The 18,863-nt window shown below is 41.5% G+C and overlaps 1 protein-coding gene across 3 annotated transcripts in view; it reads right to left on the reverse strand.

Annotated features, from left to right (window-relative positions):
• NUP160 (nucleoporin 160) overlaps positions 1–18,863 on the reverse strand; it is a 75,083-nt gene that overhangs the window by 23,313 nt on the left and 32,907 nt on the right. For all 3 annotated transcript variants that reach the window (XM_017865775.1, XM_017865776.1, XM_017865778.1), the window contains 12 exons: positions 17,609–17,692; positions 17,146–17,316; positions 14,957–15,056; positions 14,529–14,694; positions 13,947–14,074; positions 13,709–13,869; positions 10,030–10,163; positions 8,405–8,475; positions 7,528–7,687; positions 6,011–6,080; positions 4,940–5,038; positions 3,373–3,492 (listed from right to left, as the gene is read on the reverse strand). In XM_017865775.1, the coding sequence (XP_017721264.1) occupies positions 3,373–3,492; positions 4,940–5,038; positions 6,011–6,080; positions 7,528–7,687; positions 8,405–8,475; positions 10,030–10,163; positions 13,709–13,869; positions 13,947–14,074; positions 14,529–14,694; positions 14,957–15,056; positions 17,146–17,316; positions 17,609–17,692 (1,464 nt within the window). The remainder of the gene's footprint in view (positions 1–3,372; positions 3,493–4,939; positions 5,039–6,010; positions 6,081–7,527; positions 7,688–8,404; positions 8,476–10,029; positions 10,164–13,708; positions 13,870–13,946; positions 14,075–14,528; positions 14,695–14,956; positions 15,057–17,145; positions 17,317–17,608; positions 17,693–18,863) is intronic.

Below are 18,863 nucleotides of genomic sequence, written 5' to 3' on the forward strand. Positions count from 1 at the left end.
AAAAAAAAAAAAAAAAAAAAAAAAAAAAAAAAATTAATATGGTAATGCACTTTAAACTAAATTATGGTTTAAAATTATTGAGAAAGGTAAGTAGGCCAGCATGGTGGCTCCAACTCCAATCCCAGTACTCTGGGAGGCTGAGGCAGCAGGATTGCTCAAGGCCAGCTTGGGCAAGTTGGCAAGACCCCCAACTGGACAAAAAATCAAAAAAAAAAATTAGGCCGGGCGCGGTGGCTCAAGCCTGTAATCCCAGCATTTTGGGAGGCCGAGGCGGGCGGATCACGAGGTCAGGAAATCGAGACCATCCTGGCTAACATGGTGAAACCCCGTCTCTACTAAAATACAAAAAACTAGCCAGGTGAGGTGGCGGGCGCCTGTAGTCCCAGCTACTCCGGAGGCTGAGGCAGGAGAATGGTGTAAACCCGGGAGGCGGAGCTTGCAGTGAGCTAAGATCCGGCCACTGCACTCCAGCCTGGGAGACAGAGCCAGACTCCGTCTCAAAAAGAAAAAAAAAAAAAAAAAAAAAGCTTGTTGAATGAAAGGATACAATTTCACTACTAACTGTTCAAGTCACAGATGAATGTAAAGAATATTAAATTAATACCACAGTTTTATAAAAACCCTAAAGATAATTTGCTAAATGACTGACATAATCCTTTTTTTTTTTTTTTTTTTGAGACAAGGTCTCTATCAATCAGGCTGGAGTACAATGGTGTGATCTCAGCTCACTGCAACCTCCACCTCCTGGGTTCAAGTGATTCTCCTGCCTCGGCCTCCTGTGTAGCTGGGATTATAGGCATGCCCCACCACGCCCAGCTAATTGTTTGTGTTTTTAGTAGAGATGGGGTTTCACCATGGTGGTCAGTTTGGTCTTGATCCCCTGATCTCAGGTGACCTGCCTGCCTCAGCTTCCCAAAGTGCTAAGGTTACAGGTGTGAGCCACTGTGCCCGGCCTGACATTTTTGATTGTCCACCCTATCAATGTCTGCACACTCCCCTAACCATGCACATTTCCCTATCTCATATATGTGCAATTCTCTAATACATATGTATGACACATCCAAAATATAAGTTTATAAAGGATGAAGATAAAATAAAAAGTTTTACAATTACTTTTATTAATTTTTTGAGACAGGGTCCTGCTCTGTTGCCCAGGCTGGACTGCATAGCTCAGTGTAGCCTCGACCTCCTAGGCTCAAGTGATATCCTATCTCAGCCATCTGAGTAGCTGGGACCACAGGCAGGCACCACCATGCCTGGCTAATTTTTTAATTTTTTGTAGAGATAGGGTCTTCCTAAGTTGTCTGGGCTAATCTCAAACTCCTAGGCTCCAGTGATCCTCCTGCTTTAGCCTCTCAAAGTGTTGGGATTACAGGCATGAGTCACTGCACCCACTATAATGGACCTGGAAAATTCTTATCTTCTAGTGACATCATAGCCACCACAACAAAATGTATTGCTCACATGTTTCTGGTGATGCTAGTGTAAACAAACCTACTGTGCTGCCAGTCGTATCAAAAGTATAGCATGGCCAGGCACGATGGCTCATGCCTATAATCCCAGCACTTTGGGAGGCTGAGGCAGGCGGATCACTTGAGGCCAGGAGTTCGAGACCAGCCTGGTCAACATGGTGAAACCCCGTCCCTACCAAAAATACAAAAATTAGTGGGGGTGTGGTGGCGCACACCTGTAATCCCAGCTACCTGGGACACAGAGGCAGCAGAATTGCTTGAACCTGGGAGACGGAGGTTGCAGTGAGCCCAGATCGCACCACTGCACTGGGCGATAGACTCTGTCTCAAAAAAAGAAAAAAAAAAGAGTATAGTATATACGATTATATAGAGCACATAATACTTTTTTAAAATTTTGAGACAGGGTCTCACTCTGTCACCCAGGCTGGACTGGAATTCAAAAGAATTGTCATTAGTAGGAAAGTAGAGGGTTTTTTGGTTTTTTTTTTTGAGGTGGAGTCTTGTTTTGTCATCCAGGCTGGAGTGCAGTGGCATGATCTCGACTCACTGCAACCTCCGCCGCCTCCCAGGTTCAAGTGATTCTCCTGACTCAGGCACCTGAGTAGCTGGGACTACAGGCGCACACCACCATGGCTAATTTTTGTATTTTTAGTAGAGATGGGGTTTCACCATGTTGGTCAGGCTGGTCTCAAACTCCTGACCTCGTGATCTGCCCACCTCAGCCTCCCAAAGTGCTGAGATTACAGGTGTGAGCCACCACGTCCGGCCAAGGGTTATTAAGAGCTACAAATCTACTTCAGTGTAAATTCATTTATCTAATAAGCAATTAACACAGTGAAGACTGCTTTTGTGACATTTACTTTCTGATGGGAAATCCAGATAAATAGTAGTCTAAAATACGAAATTGAGTATGGTGAAATGTTATACAATCTGGAAGTGTGCACAAGAGGATGAATAAAAAAGCTTTTCTGCACAGGCCAGGCAGAGGGCACTATCTGAGGAGGTGACAGATAAACAGAGACCTGAGTGGAATGAGCGTGTGAGGAAGGGCATTTCAGGCTGACAGCACAGCAGGCAGAAAGGCCCTGAAGAGAACAGAGCATGCGCTTGACTTGAATGAGACAGTAAGAAGGTCACCACTGTTACAATGGAGTGACCAGAGGAAAGAAGGGCAGGAAACAGGTCAAGAGGACCCTCAAGTCCAAATTATAAACTAAGGCTAAATATAGCATTACTAGTCAATTCCCAGAAATATCAGCAAGACTAATAGAGTGCAAATCAAGTAATAAAATTCTAATGGCAACTGGGCTAACAAAATACCATGATGAAAATTTCATTTCAGTTAAAAATATTTATCAAATTTCACCATTTAACCCTAATTATAGATCCTGGGAAAAAATGTTAACGTAAAATATGTTTCTTTAATTTCTTTTTGGTTTTTTTCGGAGATGGAGTGTTGCTCTGTCACCCAGGCTGGAGTGCAGCGGCATGATCTTGGCTCACTGCAATCTCCACCTCAAGGTTCAAGTGATTCTCCTGCCTTAGCCTCCCAAGTAGCTGGGATTACAGGCACCCGCCACCACGCCTGGCTAATTTTTGTATTTTTAGTACAGACAGGGTTTTGGCATGTTGGTCAGGCTGGTCTCAAACTCCTAAGCTCAGGTGATCTGCCTGCCTTGGCCTCCCAAAGTGCTGGGATTATAGTCATGGGATTATAGTCATGAGCCACCGTGCCCAGCCATGTTTCCTTAATTTCTCTAGGCAAATTCATTTTTCTTAAATTTGGAAATTCAGGGAGCAACTAAATTTTGGTAGTATTTTTCTCCAAAATAGCAAAGCAATATATTTCAGATGTGTTTTTACACAGGGTAGTATAAGGCCAAACCAAGACATGATGTACCTTGTCATAATACTGCAGCCTGGGGGTAGACACGACCTCCCCATCCTCTGAGCGAATCAAGCGATCCAAGAATTCCTCTTTGCCTACTTCAGATGCTGCCTGACAAAAACATTCCAGAGCCTGGAGAAATAAAATATAAAATAACTTGTAACAGATCATTCCAATTCCAGGTGCTATAAATCAGGGGTTCACATGCAAAGGAAAGCCAAAAAAGAAACAAGATTACTTAACATGGTCTACTATATGCACAGTTTCTGACATATCTGAATTCTGTGTGATGCATTCATGTTTTTAAAAATGTATCTCACATTTAACTTTAAAAAGTAAACACTGGCCAGGTGTGGTGGCTCATGTCTGTAATCCCAGCACTTTGGGAGGCCAAGGCGGGTGGATCACAAGGTCAGGAGTTTGAGACCAGCCTGACCAACAAGGTGAAATACTAAAAATACAAAAATTAGCTGGGTGTGGTGGCATGCACCTGTAATCCCAGCTACTCAGGAGGCTGAGTGAGTACAATCTCTTGAACCTGGTGGGCGGAAGTTGTGGTGAGCTAAGATCACGCCACTGCACTCCAGCCCTCCAGCCTGGGTGACACAGCAAGACTGTCTCCAAAAAAAAAAAAAGAAAGTAAACCTTAATAAGATGATTGACACATACATACATGATAAGGCAACTGTAGCAATATGTTAACAATTGTAGAATTTGAATGATAGGTAAATACTGTTCACTGTAAAAGTCTTTAAACTTTCCTGTCTGTTTGAAAATTTATATAATAGAACATCAGGGAAAAAATTAAAAATGTAAACTACCATGAGAAAAAAGCAGCATAAAACAATAAAAAAAAGTAATTAATAAGTAAATTTGGGCTGGGTAGTGGCTCATGCCTGTACTCCCAACACTTTGGGAGGCTGAGGCGGGCAGATCACTTGAGCCTAGGAGTTCATGACCAGCCTGGGCAACATGGGAAAACCCCATCTCTACAAAAAATTTAAAAATCAGCCAGGAATGGTGGCGCGTGCCTGTAGTTCCAGCTACTTGAGAGGTTGAGGTGGGAGAATCGCTTGAGCCCAGGAGGTTGAGGCAGCAGTGAGCCATGATTATACTACTGCACTCCAGTCTGGGTGACAAGACCCTGTCTAAAAGAAATAATAAAATAAGTAAATAAATTTGATTTATAAAAATGTATCCTGGCCAAATGTGATGGCTTATGCCTGTAATCCCAGCACTGGGGGAGGCCAAGTGGGAGGATTGCTTGAGTCTAGCCTGTGCAATACAGTGAGACCCTGATTCCACAAAATAATAATAGTAATAACAAAAGGAATCCCTAAAAACACACAGGGGCAGGAGAGTTGCAATATTTTCTTATGTTCCTGAGTCTTATCTAAATTGCAGAATACAAGAAAGTAAATAGTCCTCACATGTATATTATGCTTTTGACTGATGTTAGTACAGCCTTCTTTAACTTTGTCTAGAGGATTCTATGTCTCCCATCCCCTAAAACCTAGTCAAATGGAAGCTAAGCAACTTCCTTGCGTTAAAGTTTATTTACTATTCAAATGTAGTTTACCTTCTGTCCTTCTCCTGTAACTAGGTAACACCTTCCCAGCATAAATCGACAGGAACCCACATTGACTTGACACCAGGGATGGAGCAGGTGAATATAATCCTTAAAGGCATAAAAGGTGCTTTCTGATTAGAAAATAAATGTTACTTAAGGAGATACTCATTCCCAAGTTCTTCTTCACAGAGGATGAAAAGATAGCATTTGAACAAATGTTTTATTTCCTGACATAATTCTGAGATTCAAACCTACCCGTTGCCTTCCTTCCTCATTCATTCCCCCTTTCCTTACACAAACAGGAGTTCAGTAACACACATACACATACTTTACACCTCAGCAGTTTTCCAATTTTTGGTATTTATTGGTTCAATGACTAGACTCCAGTAAAGGATTTATATGAAAACAATAGTACATTTGTATTACTATAAAGAAAACCTAGCAGAGTTAATTTCTTAAAAAGATACTCTAGAGGCCGGCGCAGTAGCTCATGCCTGTAATCCCAGCACTTTGAGGAGGCGGGTGGATCACTTGAGGTCAGGAGTTTGAGACCAGCCTCGCCAACATGGTGAAACCCCATCGCTACTAAAAAAACAAATATTAGCGGGGCGTGGTGGCATGAGCCTGTAATCCCAGCTACGCGGCAGGCTCAGACAGGAGAATTGCTTGAACCCGGGAGTGACCCAAGATCATGCCACCATACTCCAGCGTTTCAGAAAAGAAAAAAAAAAGATACTCTAGAAAAAAACATGTTAGGAATTATACTGTCCAGAGAAGTAGAGAAAAATCTCTCTTTAAAAATTTATTTTATTACTTTCTTTAAAAGCCTTTACAACCAGGTATTCTCTCAGCCAAGTACTAACCATGCCCAACCCTCTTTAGCTTCGTAGATCAGACAAGATCAAGCAAGTTCAGGATGGTACAGAAATAGAGAATAATCTCTTTGGGGTATGTCTTCGCATAATCAAGTTTAAATTATTGTGGTTCTTTAAAATGCAGTTCACATTTACAAAGAAAAAAAATTCAGCAATCCCATGCTTTACAAGAATGTGTAGATGTGAAATGTTCAAAGGAACTCACCTGCAATTGTACATATTGACAATTTCCCATCAAACATTCTAGAAAGAGACAACCAGGATTGCTAGGCCATCTAGTCATTGGTTAAGGAGATTTCTTAATTTTTGTTGGCAAATCTTAAACACATACATTGGGCATCAAATTCAGAAAAGTCCATAAAATAGCTTAATTTACAAAAACAAGGATGAAAAGTTGGCCAAGCACATGTTCTTTCATCGTCACTAGAATACAGTTAAACAGTTACATATATACCAGGAAACTTGTTACAGAGCTTAGAACTCAGGTTAACTATGGAATAAAGCATCTATTTCAACAGGCATGGTGGCTCACTCCTGCAATCCCTGTACTTTGAGAGGGTAAGGTGGGAGGACTGCTTGCGCCCAGGAGATCAAGACCAGCCTGGGAAACACAGTAAGATTCCTGTCTCTAAAAATAAATAAATTTTTAAAAGCCTGTATTTCATTCCTGGGTGTTCATTTTCAATTCCAGTTGGTGTACTGCAGAACACAGTATTGGTGCCAGTGGACATCCAGCACATAACATGGTACCTGCATATAGAGTCATTCAATAAATATTTGTTGAATGAATAATGTCTTCTTTTTTTTTTTTGAGAAAGTCTCACTCTGTTGCCCAGGCTGGAGTGCAGGGGCATGATCTCAGCTCACTGCAACCTCTGCCTCCAGGGGTCAAGTGATTCTCCTGCCTCAGCCTCCTGAGTAGCTGGGACTACAGGTGCATGCCACCATGACCAGCTAAGGCCTCCCAAAGTGCTGGGATTATAGGCATGAGCCATTGCACCCAGCTGAATGAATAATTTTTTTTTTTTTTGAGATGGAGTCTCACTCTGTCGCCCAGGCTGGAGTGCACTGGCGTGATCTTGGCTCACTGTGAGTTCCGCCTCCCGGGTTCACACCATTCTCCTGCCTCAGCCTCCCAAGTAGCTGGGACTCCAGGCGCCCGCCACCACGCCCGGCTAATTTTTTTTTTGTATTTTTAGTAGAGATGGGGTTTCACCGCGTTAGCCAAGATGGTCTCGATCTCCTGACCTCGTGATCCTCCCACCTTGGCCTCCCAAAGTGCTGGGATTACAGGAGTGAGCCATGGAGCCCGGGTGAATAATGTCTTAAAACAGACCCAGGTATTTCATTACATAGGCAAAATAAGAACCTTAGACTATTTAGATAGAAAATAACTGCTTTTTTTTTTTTTGAGGAGTCTCACTCTGCCGCCCAGGCTGGAGTGTGGTGTCGCGAGCTTGGCTCACTGCAACCTCCGCCTCCCAAGTTCAAGCGATTCGCAGCCTTCGGCGTAGCTGGGATTACAGGTGCAGGCCACCACGCCTGGCTAATTTTTGTATTTTTAGTAGACGTGGGGTTTCATCATGTTGGCCAGGCTGGTCTCGAACTCCTGGCCTTAAGTGATAAGCCCACCTCCACCTTCCAAAGTGCTGGGATTACAGGTGTGAACCAACATGCCCGGCCAGAAGGGAGCTTTTCACTGGCTCTTAAATAAAAGGATACAAAAGCTGCAATAAATAACTGGTAATTGCAGTAATTGTTTCAGGCCAATTCAATCCAGTTTGGCTCAGAGGTGCCTTTGGCTGAGAGAAGAGGTGAGATATAATGTGTTTTCTTGCAACTTCTTGGAAGAATAACTCCACAATAGTCTGAGGACTAGATACTTAAAAATAAAAAGTTATGACAATTTTGTGTAGTGCTAATATCAATTTTCAATTAAAATAGTCTATCAATTCATTTTATGCCTGTAACAAACAATTTAGCACTTCAAAAGAGGAAATGTATCATGGGTATATATCCAGTGGCACCATAAATAAAAGTAGTTTGTAAATTGTGAAGCACTATAAAAATGCAATGAAAACACCATTCACATCAAAGTTATAGTCATTTCTTTTCACTGATCTCACAACACTTAAGTGCCTTCCCTAGAAATTCTTCATGATAAATACAATTAGCCCCAGGATTTCAACTTTTATACCAGAACAATACAAAATAAATTCTCCAGAATGGTTTTCAAACATGAGGGATACTTTTAAATATCTGTTGACTAAGATTACAAAGTTACCATAAACGTTAATAAAATTTTTAATGACTTTGTTAAATTAATTACTGGAGCATAAACACAGAATGGGAAAGCAGCCATATATATATGTGTGTGTATATATATATGTAAAATATCCTTAACATACGCCTGATCTGGTACTACAGTTTCACAGACCCCATGCCACAAACGGAGATCTCAGGCCACAGCTTACTCATGCCTTCTGAAAGCAAAGAGCCTAGCCAACCTTTCTATGGCAAAGGTGGCAAAAGACCACTTTAATGAATATGCAATAAATCCCCAGTTTAAAATGAAATGTGTACATAGTCCACTCCTTACCAAACCTATTTGCCATTAAAGCACCAGAGTCTGTTAATTCCAGTACTGATAAGTGTTGGAGATTAGACTCCCTGTAAGAAAAGGGGAAAAGACAACTTAGTAAATTCTCCTATGCTAAACATTACTTCTACAAGCTATTCTACTAAGAACACTGTCAATGTAATTAATAAATTGCAAATAAAAACTCCACTGAAAGCACAAAAAAAATTGGAAATCATTATAGATTGTTGCCCATAATATCACTTTTTGACCCTTCAATGAGGAGCCGGAGGAAACAGGATAGTTTATCTTATTGAAAATGTGAATCTCGGCCATGTGTGGTGGCTCATGCCTGTAATCCCAGCATTATGGGAGGCCAAGGCAGGTGGATCACTTGAGGTTAAGAGTTCAAGACCAGCCTGGCCAACATGGTGAAATGCCGCCTCTACTAAAAATAACAAAAATTAGCCAGGTGTGGTGACAGGCGCCTCTGATCCTAGCTACTCTGGAGGCTGAGGCAGGAAAATTGTTTGAATCAGGGAGGTGGAGGTTGCAGTGAGCTGAGATCATACCACTGCACTCCAGCGTGGGCAACAAGAGCAAAACTCCATCTCCAAGAAAAAAAAAAAAGTGAATCTTGTAATTCTTGGATTCGGCTATAAAGAAACTCAGCCTACCTAAAATAAGTAGCATAACGTTTTGTGTATGGTCTTTCCTTCTAGTTTCATCTTATTTTATATTCAACATGATTTATATGTACATATAAATGTATAATACATAAGTATATATAATACATAATTTATCTGTACACATACATACAGTCTACAATTACATGTGACTTATTATTTTCATTCTTATAAGTTGCTTTCAACCTCTAACAAGTAGAGGCACCAAAAAATCTCTGAATCTTTTTTTTTTGAGACGGAGTCTCGCTCTGTCGCCCAGGCTGGAGTGCAGTGGCCGGATCTCAGCTCACTGCAAGCTCCGCCTCCCGGGTTTACGCCATTCTCCTGCCTCAGCTTCCCGAGTAGCTGGGACTACAGGTGCCCGCCACCTCGCCCAGCTAGTTTTTTTATTTTTTAGTAGAGACGGGGTTTCACCGCGTTAGCCAGGATGGTCTCGATCTCCTGACCTCGTGATCCGCCTGTCTCGGCCTCCCAAAGTGCTGGGATTACAGGCTTGAGCCACTGCGCCCGGCCTAGATCTCTGAATCTTAATGGCATATAATTTTACAGCATACTGTTAAAAATCTTTTTTCCGGCTGGGTGCGGTGGCTTACGCCTATAATCCCAGCACTGTGGGAGGCCAAGGCAGGCGAATCACCTGAGGTCAGGAGTTTGAGACCAGCCTGGCCAACATGGTGAAACCCCATCTCTACAAAAGTACAAAATTTAGCCGGGCATGATGGTGGGTGCCTGTAATCTCAGCTACTTGGGAGGCTGAGGCAGAAGAATCACTTGAACCTGGGAGGCGGAGGTTGCAGTGAGCTGAGATCATGCCATTGCACTCCAGCCTGGGCAAAAGAGAGCAAGACTGTCTCAAAAACAAAACAAAACAAAACACTATCACTTTTTCCCCTTAAGAAAATAGGAAAAATAATTAAACTCACAATTTACATTTTAAATAATTGGGATAATGGAACTCACAGTGTGTCAAGTGGAACATCAGTTGCCAAGCACTCACTTCCCCATTTAATAAGGTAATAAGATAAGAGTAGGGGAGCTGTTCGATGTAGTAGGTCTTGCTGAGCTTGAAAGAGCTGACCAGCTCCCCAAATCACCTATACATTATGGGTGGGTGGATAGGACAAGAAATTATAGCAATTAGTAATGGTAACTCTTATGGCTCAGGTGGAAGTAAAATAAAATAACAAATACAACGGTCACAATACTGTAAAAGCAGTATGTTTTACGTCTTACAGTAGCAAGTGGCAAAATATCTTCCCAAACATTAACAGTCAAAAAATAATCAAAAACAGCTCACCAAGTAATGGAAGCTGATGATGAAAAGAAACCAACAACAAAAAGCTTAACTTTCATTAAACCTGTGGGTTAAGAATTAAAGAAGAGGGCAAGGCACAGTGGCTCACACCTGTAATCCCAGCACTTTAGGAGGCTGAGGTGGGCAGATCACTTGAGCCCAAAATTTTGAGACCAGACTGGACAACATAGTGAAACCCTGTCTCTAGTAAAAATTACAAAAATTAGCCACGTATGGCTGCAGGCGCCTGTGTTTCCAACTACTTGGGAGGCTGAGGCAGGAGAATTGCTTGAACCCGGGAGGCGGAGGTTGCAGTGAGCTGAGATTGTGCCTCTGCACTCCAGCCTAGGTGATAGAGCAAGACTCCGTCTAAAACAAAAAAAAAAGAAAAGAAATTACCCTGCATGGTGGTATGTGCCTGTAGTCCCAGATACTGAGGAGGCTGGTGTGGGAGGCTGAACTGAGCCCAGGAAATCGAGGCTGCAGTGGGCCAACATGGAGCCACTGCACTTCAGCCTGGGCACAACAGAAGTGAGACCTTGTCTCAAAAAAAAAAAAAAAAAAAAAGAAAGAATTGAAGAGACACAGGGAAATCTAAATTCTCTCATATACTGCTGGTATTGGGTAAAAAAATAGGTATGACCATTATAAGCAAATTTGGCAGTACTACCAAAAGACTTAAAATGTGCATAACCTGTAGACCAAAGTCTAGTTCTTAGAATTTATCCTAGAGATATAATTAAAGATGTATAGAAAGTGGCCAGGCATGGTGGTTCAAACCTGTAATCCCAGCACTTTGGGAGGCCGAGGCAGGCAGATTACTTGAGGCCAAGAGTTTGAGACCAGTCTGGCCAATATGGAGAAACCCCATCTCTATTAAAAATATAAAAATTAGCCAGTGTAGTGGCAAGCATCTGTAATCCCAGCTACCTGGGAGGCTGATATGAGAACTGCTTGAGCCCAGGAGGTGGAGGCTGCAGGCTGCAGTGAGCCAAGATTGCGCCACTGCACTCCAGCCTGGGCTACAGAGTAAGACTCTCAAAAAAAAAAAAAGTGCAGAAAATTATGGACATAAGGGAAAACTGGCAACAAAAGAAAATGGTGAGATTTATAAATTGGAAGAACAGAACAACCAGATTACAAAATACTATGTAGTTTCTTTAAATTTTACAAACAAACCAAAAGAATTTGCACGGAAAAAAAGGTATAGAGCAAAATTTAAGTAGTAATCACTGGGCAGAAAATTACAAATTTTAAAATTTTGCTTACATATATTTTGTAAAGGTTCTACAATGAATATCTTATTACTTCTGTGTTCAGAAAAATTGACAAAAGTTATAATTTAAAAAACAAAAAACCCAAAAAAAAATAGAAGAATCTACATAGATCAAAAAGAACTTAGTAAAGGCTAAACAACCTAAGTGACTTTCAGGAAAGGTTCCCTTTTCAACTTGGTGGTCTTAAACAAATTATCTTCCCAATTTTTTTTTCTTTTTTTTTGAGATAGGGTCTCACTCTGTCATGTAGGCAGAAGTGCAGTGAGGCAATCACAGCTCACTACAGCCTCAACCTCCCGAGCTCAGGTAATTCTCCCATCTCAGCCTCTCAAGTAGCGAGGACTACAGGCTTGCTGCACCATGCCCGGCTAATTTTTGTATTTTTTGTAGAGATGAGGGTTTGCCCAGGCTAGTCTCAAACTTCCAGGCTCAAGCAACCAGCCCACTTCGGCCTCCCAAAATGCTGGGATTACAGGCATGAGCCACTACACCTGGCCTTTATCTTACTCTTGCTTGAAATTCTACCATGAGCAATGTATCTAGGTTAATAAGTTCTTTCTTTTATTTGGAGACAGTCTCGCTCTGTCACCCAAGCTGGAGTGCAGTGGTGCAATCTCGCCTCACTGCAAACTCTGCCTCCTGCGTTCAAGGAATTCTCATGCCTTAGCCTCCTGAATGGCTGGGATTACAAGAGTGTGCCACCAGACCCTGCTAACTTTTTTGTTTTAATAGAGATGGAGTTTTGCTATGTTGGCCAGGCTGGTCTCGAACTCCTGGCCTCAAGTGATCTGCCCACCTTAGCCTCCCAAAGTGCTAGGATTACAGGTGTGAGCCACTGTGCCCGGCCTGAATTAATACATTTTACATTATACATTTTATACATTAATACATTTTAAGTCAGAATTAAAATGGGAGCCCCAAAGGACTTTTGGCTATTTACACATTAATATGAATTGGTTTAACTAGACTGCTTCCTTGATAGGCTCAAATGATATTATTGACTTAGAAAAAAAATAGGACGTCTGACTGTGGGCAGAAAAATAATTTCTTAGCATGGGACATTCAGTAGGGTGGGTGATTAGGACTATATATTAGCAACAAGAGTCTGGTGGTCTAAGAAGAACAGAATGAAAAAGAAAGCACAGAATGGAGTTAGGAGGACCACAAAGATAAACTTGCATCTCAGAACTGTGTTTAGGGTAAGCCTTGCACTGTAGAGAGTTCTTACGCCAGGTGAGGTGGCTCACGCCTGTAATTCCAGTACTTTGGGAGGCCGAGGTGGGTGGATCACCTGAGGTCAGGAGTTCAAGACCAGCCTGGCCAAAATGGCAAAATCCCGTTTCTACTAAAAATACAAAAATTAGCCAGGTGCAGTGGCTCACACTTGTAATCCCAGCTACTCAGGAAGCTGAGGCAGGAGAATTGCTTGAGCTGAGATAAGGCCACCGCACTCCAGCCTGGGAGACAAAGAAAGACTGTCTCAAAAAAAAAAAAAAAAAAAAAGAGAGAGAGAGGAAAAAAAAAAGAGAGTTTTCTTTTTCTTCCTCCATACTAAAGGATACTCTTACCACATTCATAGTTACTAATAAAACTACATTTTGGGAGAGCCAACCTGGGATAATTTTCCACTACTACACATACAAAGGTTAAGAGTAAAGCAATCTGCTTCATATATGTTTCTTTTAATCAACTCTTAAGTTCTGGGGTACATGTGCAGGATGTGCAGGTTTGTCACGTAGGTTAACGTGTGCCATGATGGTTTGTTGCACATCAACCCATCACCTAAGCATTAGGCCCAGGATCCATAAGCTATTCTTCCTGATGTTCTCCCTCCCCACTATCCCCTCCATATATGCTCTTACTCTATACTCTCACAAGGATTACAATGCTTATTCATTCTTAATTCAAAAATATTGATAGAGCACCTCATAAGGCCAAGTTTGGGGGAATAAAGCAGTGAACCAAGACAAAAGTATCTGTGCTAGTAGGGCTGACATTTTGCTCCTAAGTGCTTGTAGGCTTATACCAGGTTTTAGATTTTACAAGTTTTCCCTCAAGCAGTACTTACAGCATCTCCAAGCCTCATTAACAGCTGCTGTAAGATCAAAAGATCTCGGCAGATCAGGAAACGAGTACTGGCGATTTTATGCACACCTCTGCACACAATATACCCTGCTGTGCTACTACCATAGAGCTGGGAAAGATTCATTCTAATATTCAAAGGTTGAGCTGTAAAAAGAAGAAAAGTGGTGTTGAATGCATCATTGTTTTAATCAAAGAGGCACATTTGTTGTTCTGTCATTTACCTGGATTGAATCCCTTTTCCATTTCCACTTCAGTTTCATAATCCATTTCCCGTATAAGGAGTCCAATTGCATGGATTGGGTTCCTAATCTCTTGCAGTTTACTACAAATATCCTCCATCACATTTTCTCTATAAGGACAATTACAAAACTCTTATTACTACCAAGTATACGTAAGACAAGTTCTATATGTCCTATAAGCTAAATACATTATGAAACAAGAGAAGCAGATAAAGGAATGAAGATAATCACTCTGGCATACAAGATACAGTCCCTCTGAATAGCAAATTTCCTCTCAGTTTTTCATAAACAACACACAAAACAAATGTGAGAAGAATACTTTTGCCTTTTAGAATTTTTAGCTCAGTTAATTGTTAAAGCATATTTTACAAGTCTATTTCCAGACTTGAAGTCATGTATTAAATTTTCTGTTAAAAGTAGAAATATGTATTTATAATCATGGCACATCAGTTTGACTTTAAGCTACTACTTTGTACACTCTGGAACATACATTAAAATCCCAACTTCGCAGCTAAAAATGCTGAATTTCCATTAGAAAATGCACTTTACCCTAATTCTCCTTACACATTAATAGTGATCAAATCTTCCAGAATCTGCTCTGCAGCCTTTTCCGGAGACTGTAGGTTATAACAACTCATTTCCATTATAACGGACATATCCATAGTTACTGACTCTCCAATCAGCCGGAGGCATTTTATAAGACATATGACATCCCGAGCGATATCCACATCTACAAAGAAGAGAAAGTTAATTTATGTCTTAAGCCAATGACTATTGATTGATACTACATTAAAATGTTAATAATTAAATGACAAGATATCTATCTGAGGTCTCAGAGATGCTTTGGTCTCTTAAGTGTTCATTAAAATATTTGTGGTGTGGTGAAGTGACCAAGACAGGTGTGGCAATCAAAATTTTTTGTATCCATGTGAAACGAAGCATAGGGTTTATGTAGGAAGGGGATTAAATATGGACGTAACAATTACTATTACCATCAGATATGGTTGTCTCATCTTCTGTCAAACGGTTCTCATAAGGCAGGAGATACAAATGATCCACTAAGGAGGAGGGAATAAGGAAAGACAGGTACCCCTGGGAAAACAAATTTTCCAGTTACATTTTTTTCAGTAAAAGTTTAAAGGTATAAAATAATTGAGATGTGCATCTTATCATGAGGAAACACGAGACAAACTCAAGTTGCAATACACTCTATAAAATAATAGGTGTAGTCTTGGCTGGGCACAGTGGCTCACACCTGTGATCCCAGCAGTTTGGGAGGCTGATGTGGGAGGATCACTTAACCCCAGGAGTTCAAGACCAGCCTGGGTATCATGATGAAACCCCATCTCTTAAAAAAAAAAAAATAAATAAATAAATAAATAAAAGTTAGCTAAGTGTGGTGGCACGTAGCTTTAGTTCTAGCTACTAGGGAAGCTGGGGTAGGAGGATCACTTGAGCCTGGGAGGTTGAGGCTGCAGTGAGCCTTAAGAGTGCCACTGTACTCCAGCCTGGGTGACACAGCAAGATCCTTCCTCAAAAAAACAAACAAACAAAAAAACCCCAAAAAACAAAAAACAAGCATAGTCTTCAAATAATGTCATTCTCATGAAAGACAAACGCAGATAACAGTTTGAGGTTAAGCTAAAGAGACACAGTAACTAAATATATATATTAAATTGGATCTTACAGCCGGGTGCGGTGGCTCAAGCCTGTAATCCCAGCACTTTGGGAGGCCGAGAAGGGTGGATCACGAGGTCAGGAGATCGAGACCATCCTGGTCAACACAGTGAAACCCCGTCTCTACTAAAAAATACAAAAAAAACTAGCCGGGCGAGGTGGTGGGCACCTGTAGTCCCAGCTACTCGCGAGGCTGAGGCAGGAGAACGGCATAAACCCGGGAGGCGGAGCTTGCAGGGAGCTGAGATCCGGCCACTGCATTCCAGCCTGGGCGACAGAGCCAGACTCCGTCTCAAAAAAAAAAAAAAAAAAAAATTGGATCTTGGACTTTTGGAGGCCAACACGGGCGGATCACCTGAGGCCAGGAGTTTGAGACCAGCCTGGCCAACATGGCGAAACTCCATCTCCACTAAAAATACAAAATTAGCCAGGCGTGGTGGCGCATGCCTGTAATCCCAGATACTCTAGAGGCTAGGCAGGAGAATCGCCTGAACTCAGGAGGCGGAGGTTGCAGTGAGCAGAGATTGCACCACTAGACTCTAGCCTGGGAGACAGAGAAGACTCCTCTCAAAAACAAACAAAAAAAAAATTGGATGCTGGATCAGGAAAAAAAATTATGGGCACAATTGGCAAAATCTGAATATAAACTATATATATATTATATTTGGCAAAATTTGAATATAAACTGTATATTATGTCAATATCAAATAACCTGATTTTTAAATTGGGCTGTGGTTATTTAATATCCGTGTTATTAGATACATGCTGAAATATTTAAGGATATTTAAGGATAAAGGAGCATGATATCTACAACTAACTTTTCAGCAGTTCAGGAAAAACTATGTTTAGAGAAAGAAGAAAAGCAAATGGAAGTTAACAAATGATGAATCCAGGTGAAGTGCACACAGGAATTCTTTGTGCTACTCTTGCATCTCCTACCTTAAGTTGGAAATTATTTCAATATAAAAAGTAAATAGGCCAGGTGTGGTGGCTCACACCTGTAATCCCAACACTTTGGGAGGCTGAGGCAGGTGAATCACCTAAGGTCAGGAGTTCAAGACCAGCCTGACCAATATGGTGAAACCTCATCTCTACTAAAAATACAAAAATTAGTCGGGCGTGATGGCGTGCACCTGTAGTCCCAGCTACTCAGGAGGCTGACACAGGAGAACTGCTTGAACCCCGGATGCAGAGGTTGCAGTGAGCTGAGATCATGCCACTGCACTCCAGTCTGGGTGACAGAGCAAGACTCCAACTCAAAAAAAAAAGTAAATAAATACAATAAAATACAAAAAAAGCATAGATAATAACACAGAAAACTATTTAAATGAATGAATCACAATTTTAGGGGAAAAAATACAAATGCAAAGTCATAAAGGCTAACCGCAACATTCGGCAGACTAACATTTGGCAAGACCCACTGAACTTTTTGTTTTCTGAAGGCATTTTATTATAACAGCCACTGAACTGTCTCAAGGTCTTCTCCATGCTTCAGTTCGCTTACTTTTTTCAGCAGGCACACCATGTTTGTGTGTGGATTCAAATGTAGGGCAAGAGGATGAGAGAGGGCTTCTTGATACTGAAGACAACAGGCATAGAACTTGCACCAGAATTCTTGTTGTAAATTTCGAAACTCCTCCTGGGAGAATTCATACTCTGTTACACTTCCTTGAAGCTAGCAAAGAAGAAATGAAAGAAATTAAACTTTTGATGCCATTTAGGATCTTTGTCCACAAAAAATATAATTGTCCAATATCATTATACTAAGCTATAGCCAAATGAATATTCCTTACGTATTAAAGGCCATAGAATATGCAAATGCATATCTGATTCTCTAGTTAAAAGGTTTAAAACATTTGTACTTCCAACGAACAAGATCAAGTGAAGAATTCCAATAATTCCTCAGTACAAATCTGCCCTATATCAAGACGGAAGGAATTCTTATTCTTTCTCTACTCAAACCTCACCTCATTTTCAACAGCTAAAGTAACTTCTTTCTTCAGTTCACTCCAGGAAAGATCCAAATTCCTCTCAGTTCCTCGGCAGAAAATCTAACATTAAAAGATATTTTAGACTTCTATATAATAGCCAAAACTGAATGAAAAATATTTCAGTTTAGAAGACATGGAGGCAATGTAAAACTATATAATAGAGATCTGGCATATCTGGAACACACATCACCCCCTCCCACCTGGAGAGGGGAAATAGGTTAGGAAAAACCTTGGGTTGTAATTAGTCTGAAAGAAAGGATTGGACCATGGGGAAAACGATTTCCTTTTTTTTTTTTTTTTTTGATGGACGGATTCCCGGCTTCTGTCGGGGCCGGGCTGGAGGTGGTAGTGGGCCGGGATTCTCCAAGCCTCCACTGGGCCAAAGGCTCCGCCTCCTGGGTTTACCGGCCATTTCCTGCGCCTCAGCCTCCTTGAAAGCAGCTGGGGAGACCACAGGCGGCCCGCCCACCTTCCCCCGGGCTAGTTTTTTCTATTTTTTTAGTATGGAGACGGGCGTTTCCCCAACCATGTTAGCCCACCAGGGTGGATCTCGACTCTCTCGCTCTCGCGCTCGGTCCCCTTCTTCGGCCTCCCCAAGTTGCTGGGATTACGGCTTGAAGCCACTTTGCCGGACCCGGCCTGAAGGATTTTTCTTAAAAATACCCTGGAAGGGTTGGATTTTTTTATAAGAAGAGAGGTTTTCCTTTTCCAATGATTACAGTTTGGGGAATAATTAAAACTCGTAGTGAGACAGTGGTCAGTGGAGGTAGAGACAATTAAAGGCTGAATTAACTATCACAAAAGCCTCAGAAGGCATTTCTGTTTTATGTGGGAGGTCAGACTAGAAGATTCTAATATAACTTTCAATTATATGAGTTATTGTATTTTAAATCCATCCATGAAGCTAAGTAGTAATTTAAAGAAGCCTATGCAAGCTGGGTGCAGTGGCTCATGCCTGTCATCCCAGCCCTTTGGGAGGCCAAGGCAGGTGGATCATCTGAGGCCAGGAGTTCGAGACAAGCCTGGCCAATATGACGAAACCTTGTCTCTACTAAAAACTACAAAAATTAGTGGGGTGTGGTGGCATGCGTCTGTAGTCCCAGCTACTCGAGAGGCTGAGGCAGGAAAATCACTTGAACCCAGGAGGTGGATGTTGCAGTGAGCCAAGATCGTGCCACTGTACTCCAGCTCGGGCAAGAGAGCGAGACTCTGCCTCAAAGAAAAAAAAAAA

This window comes from Rhinopithecus bieti, unplaced genomic scaffold, assembly GCF_001698545.2.
Source record: "Rhinopithecus bieti isolate Rb0 unplaced genomic scaffold, ASM169854v2 scaffold_81727, whole genome shotgun sequence".
NCBI classification, from domain to species: Eukaryota; Metazoa; Chordata; class Mammalia; order Primates; family Cercopithecidae; genus Rhinopithecus; species Rhinopithecus bieti.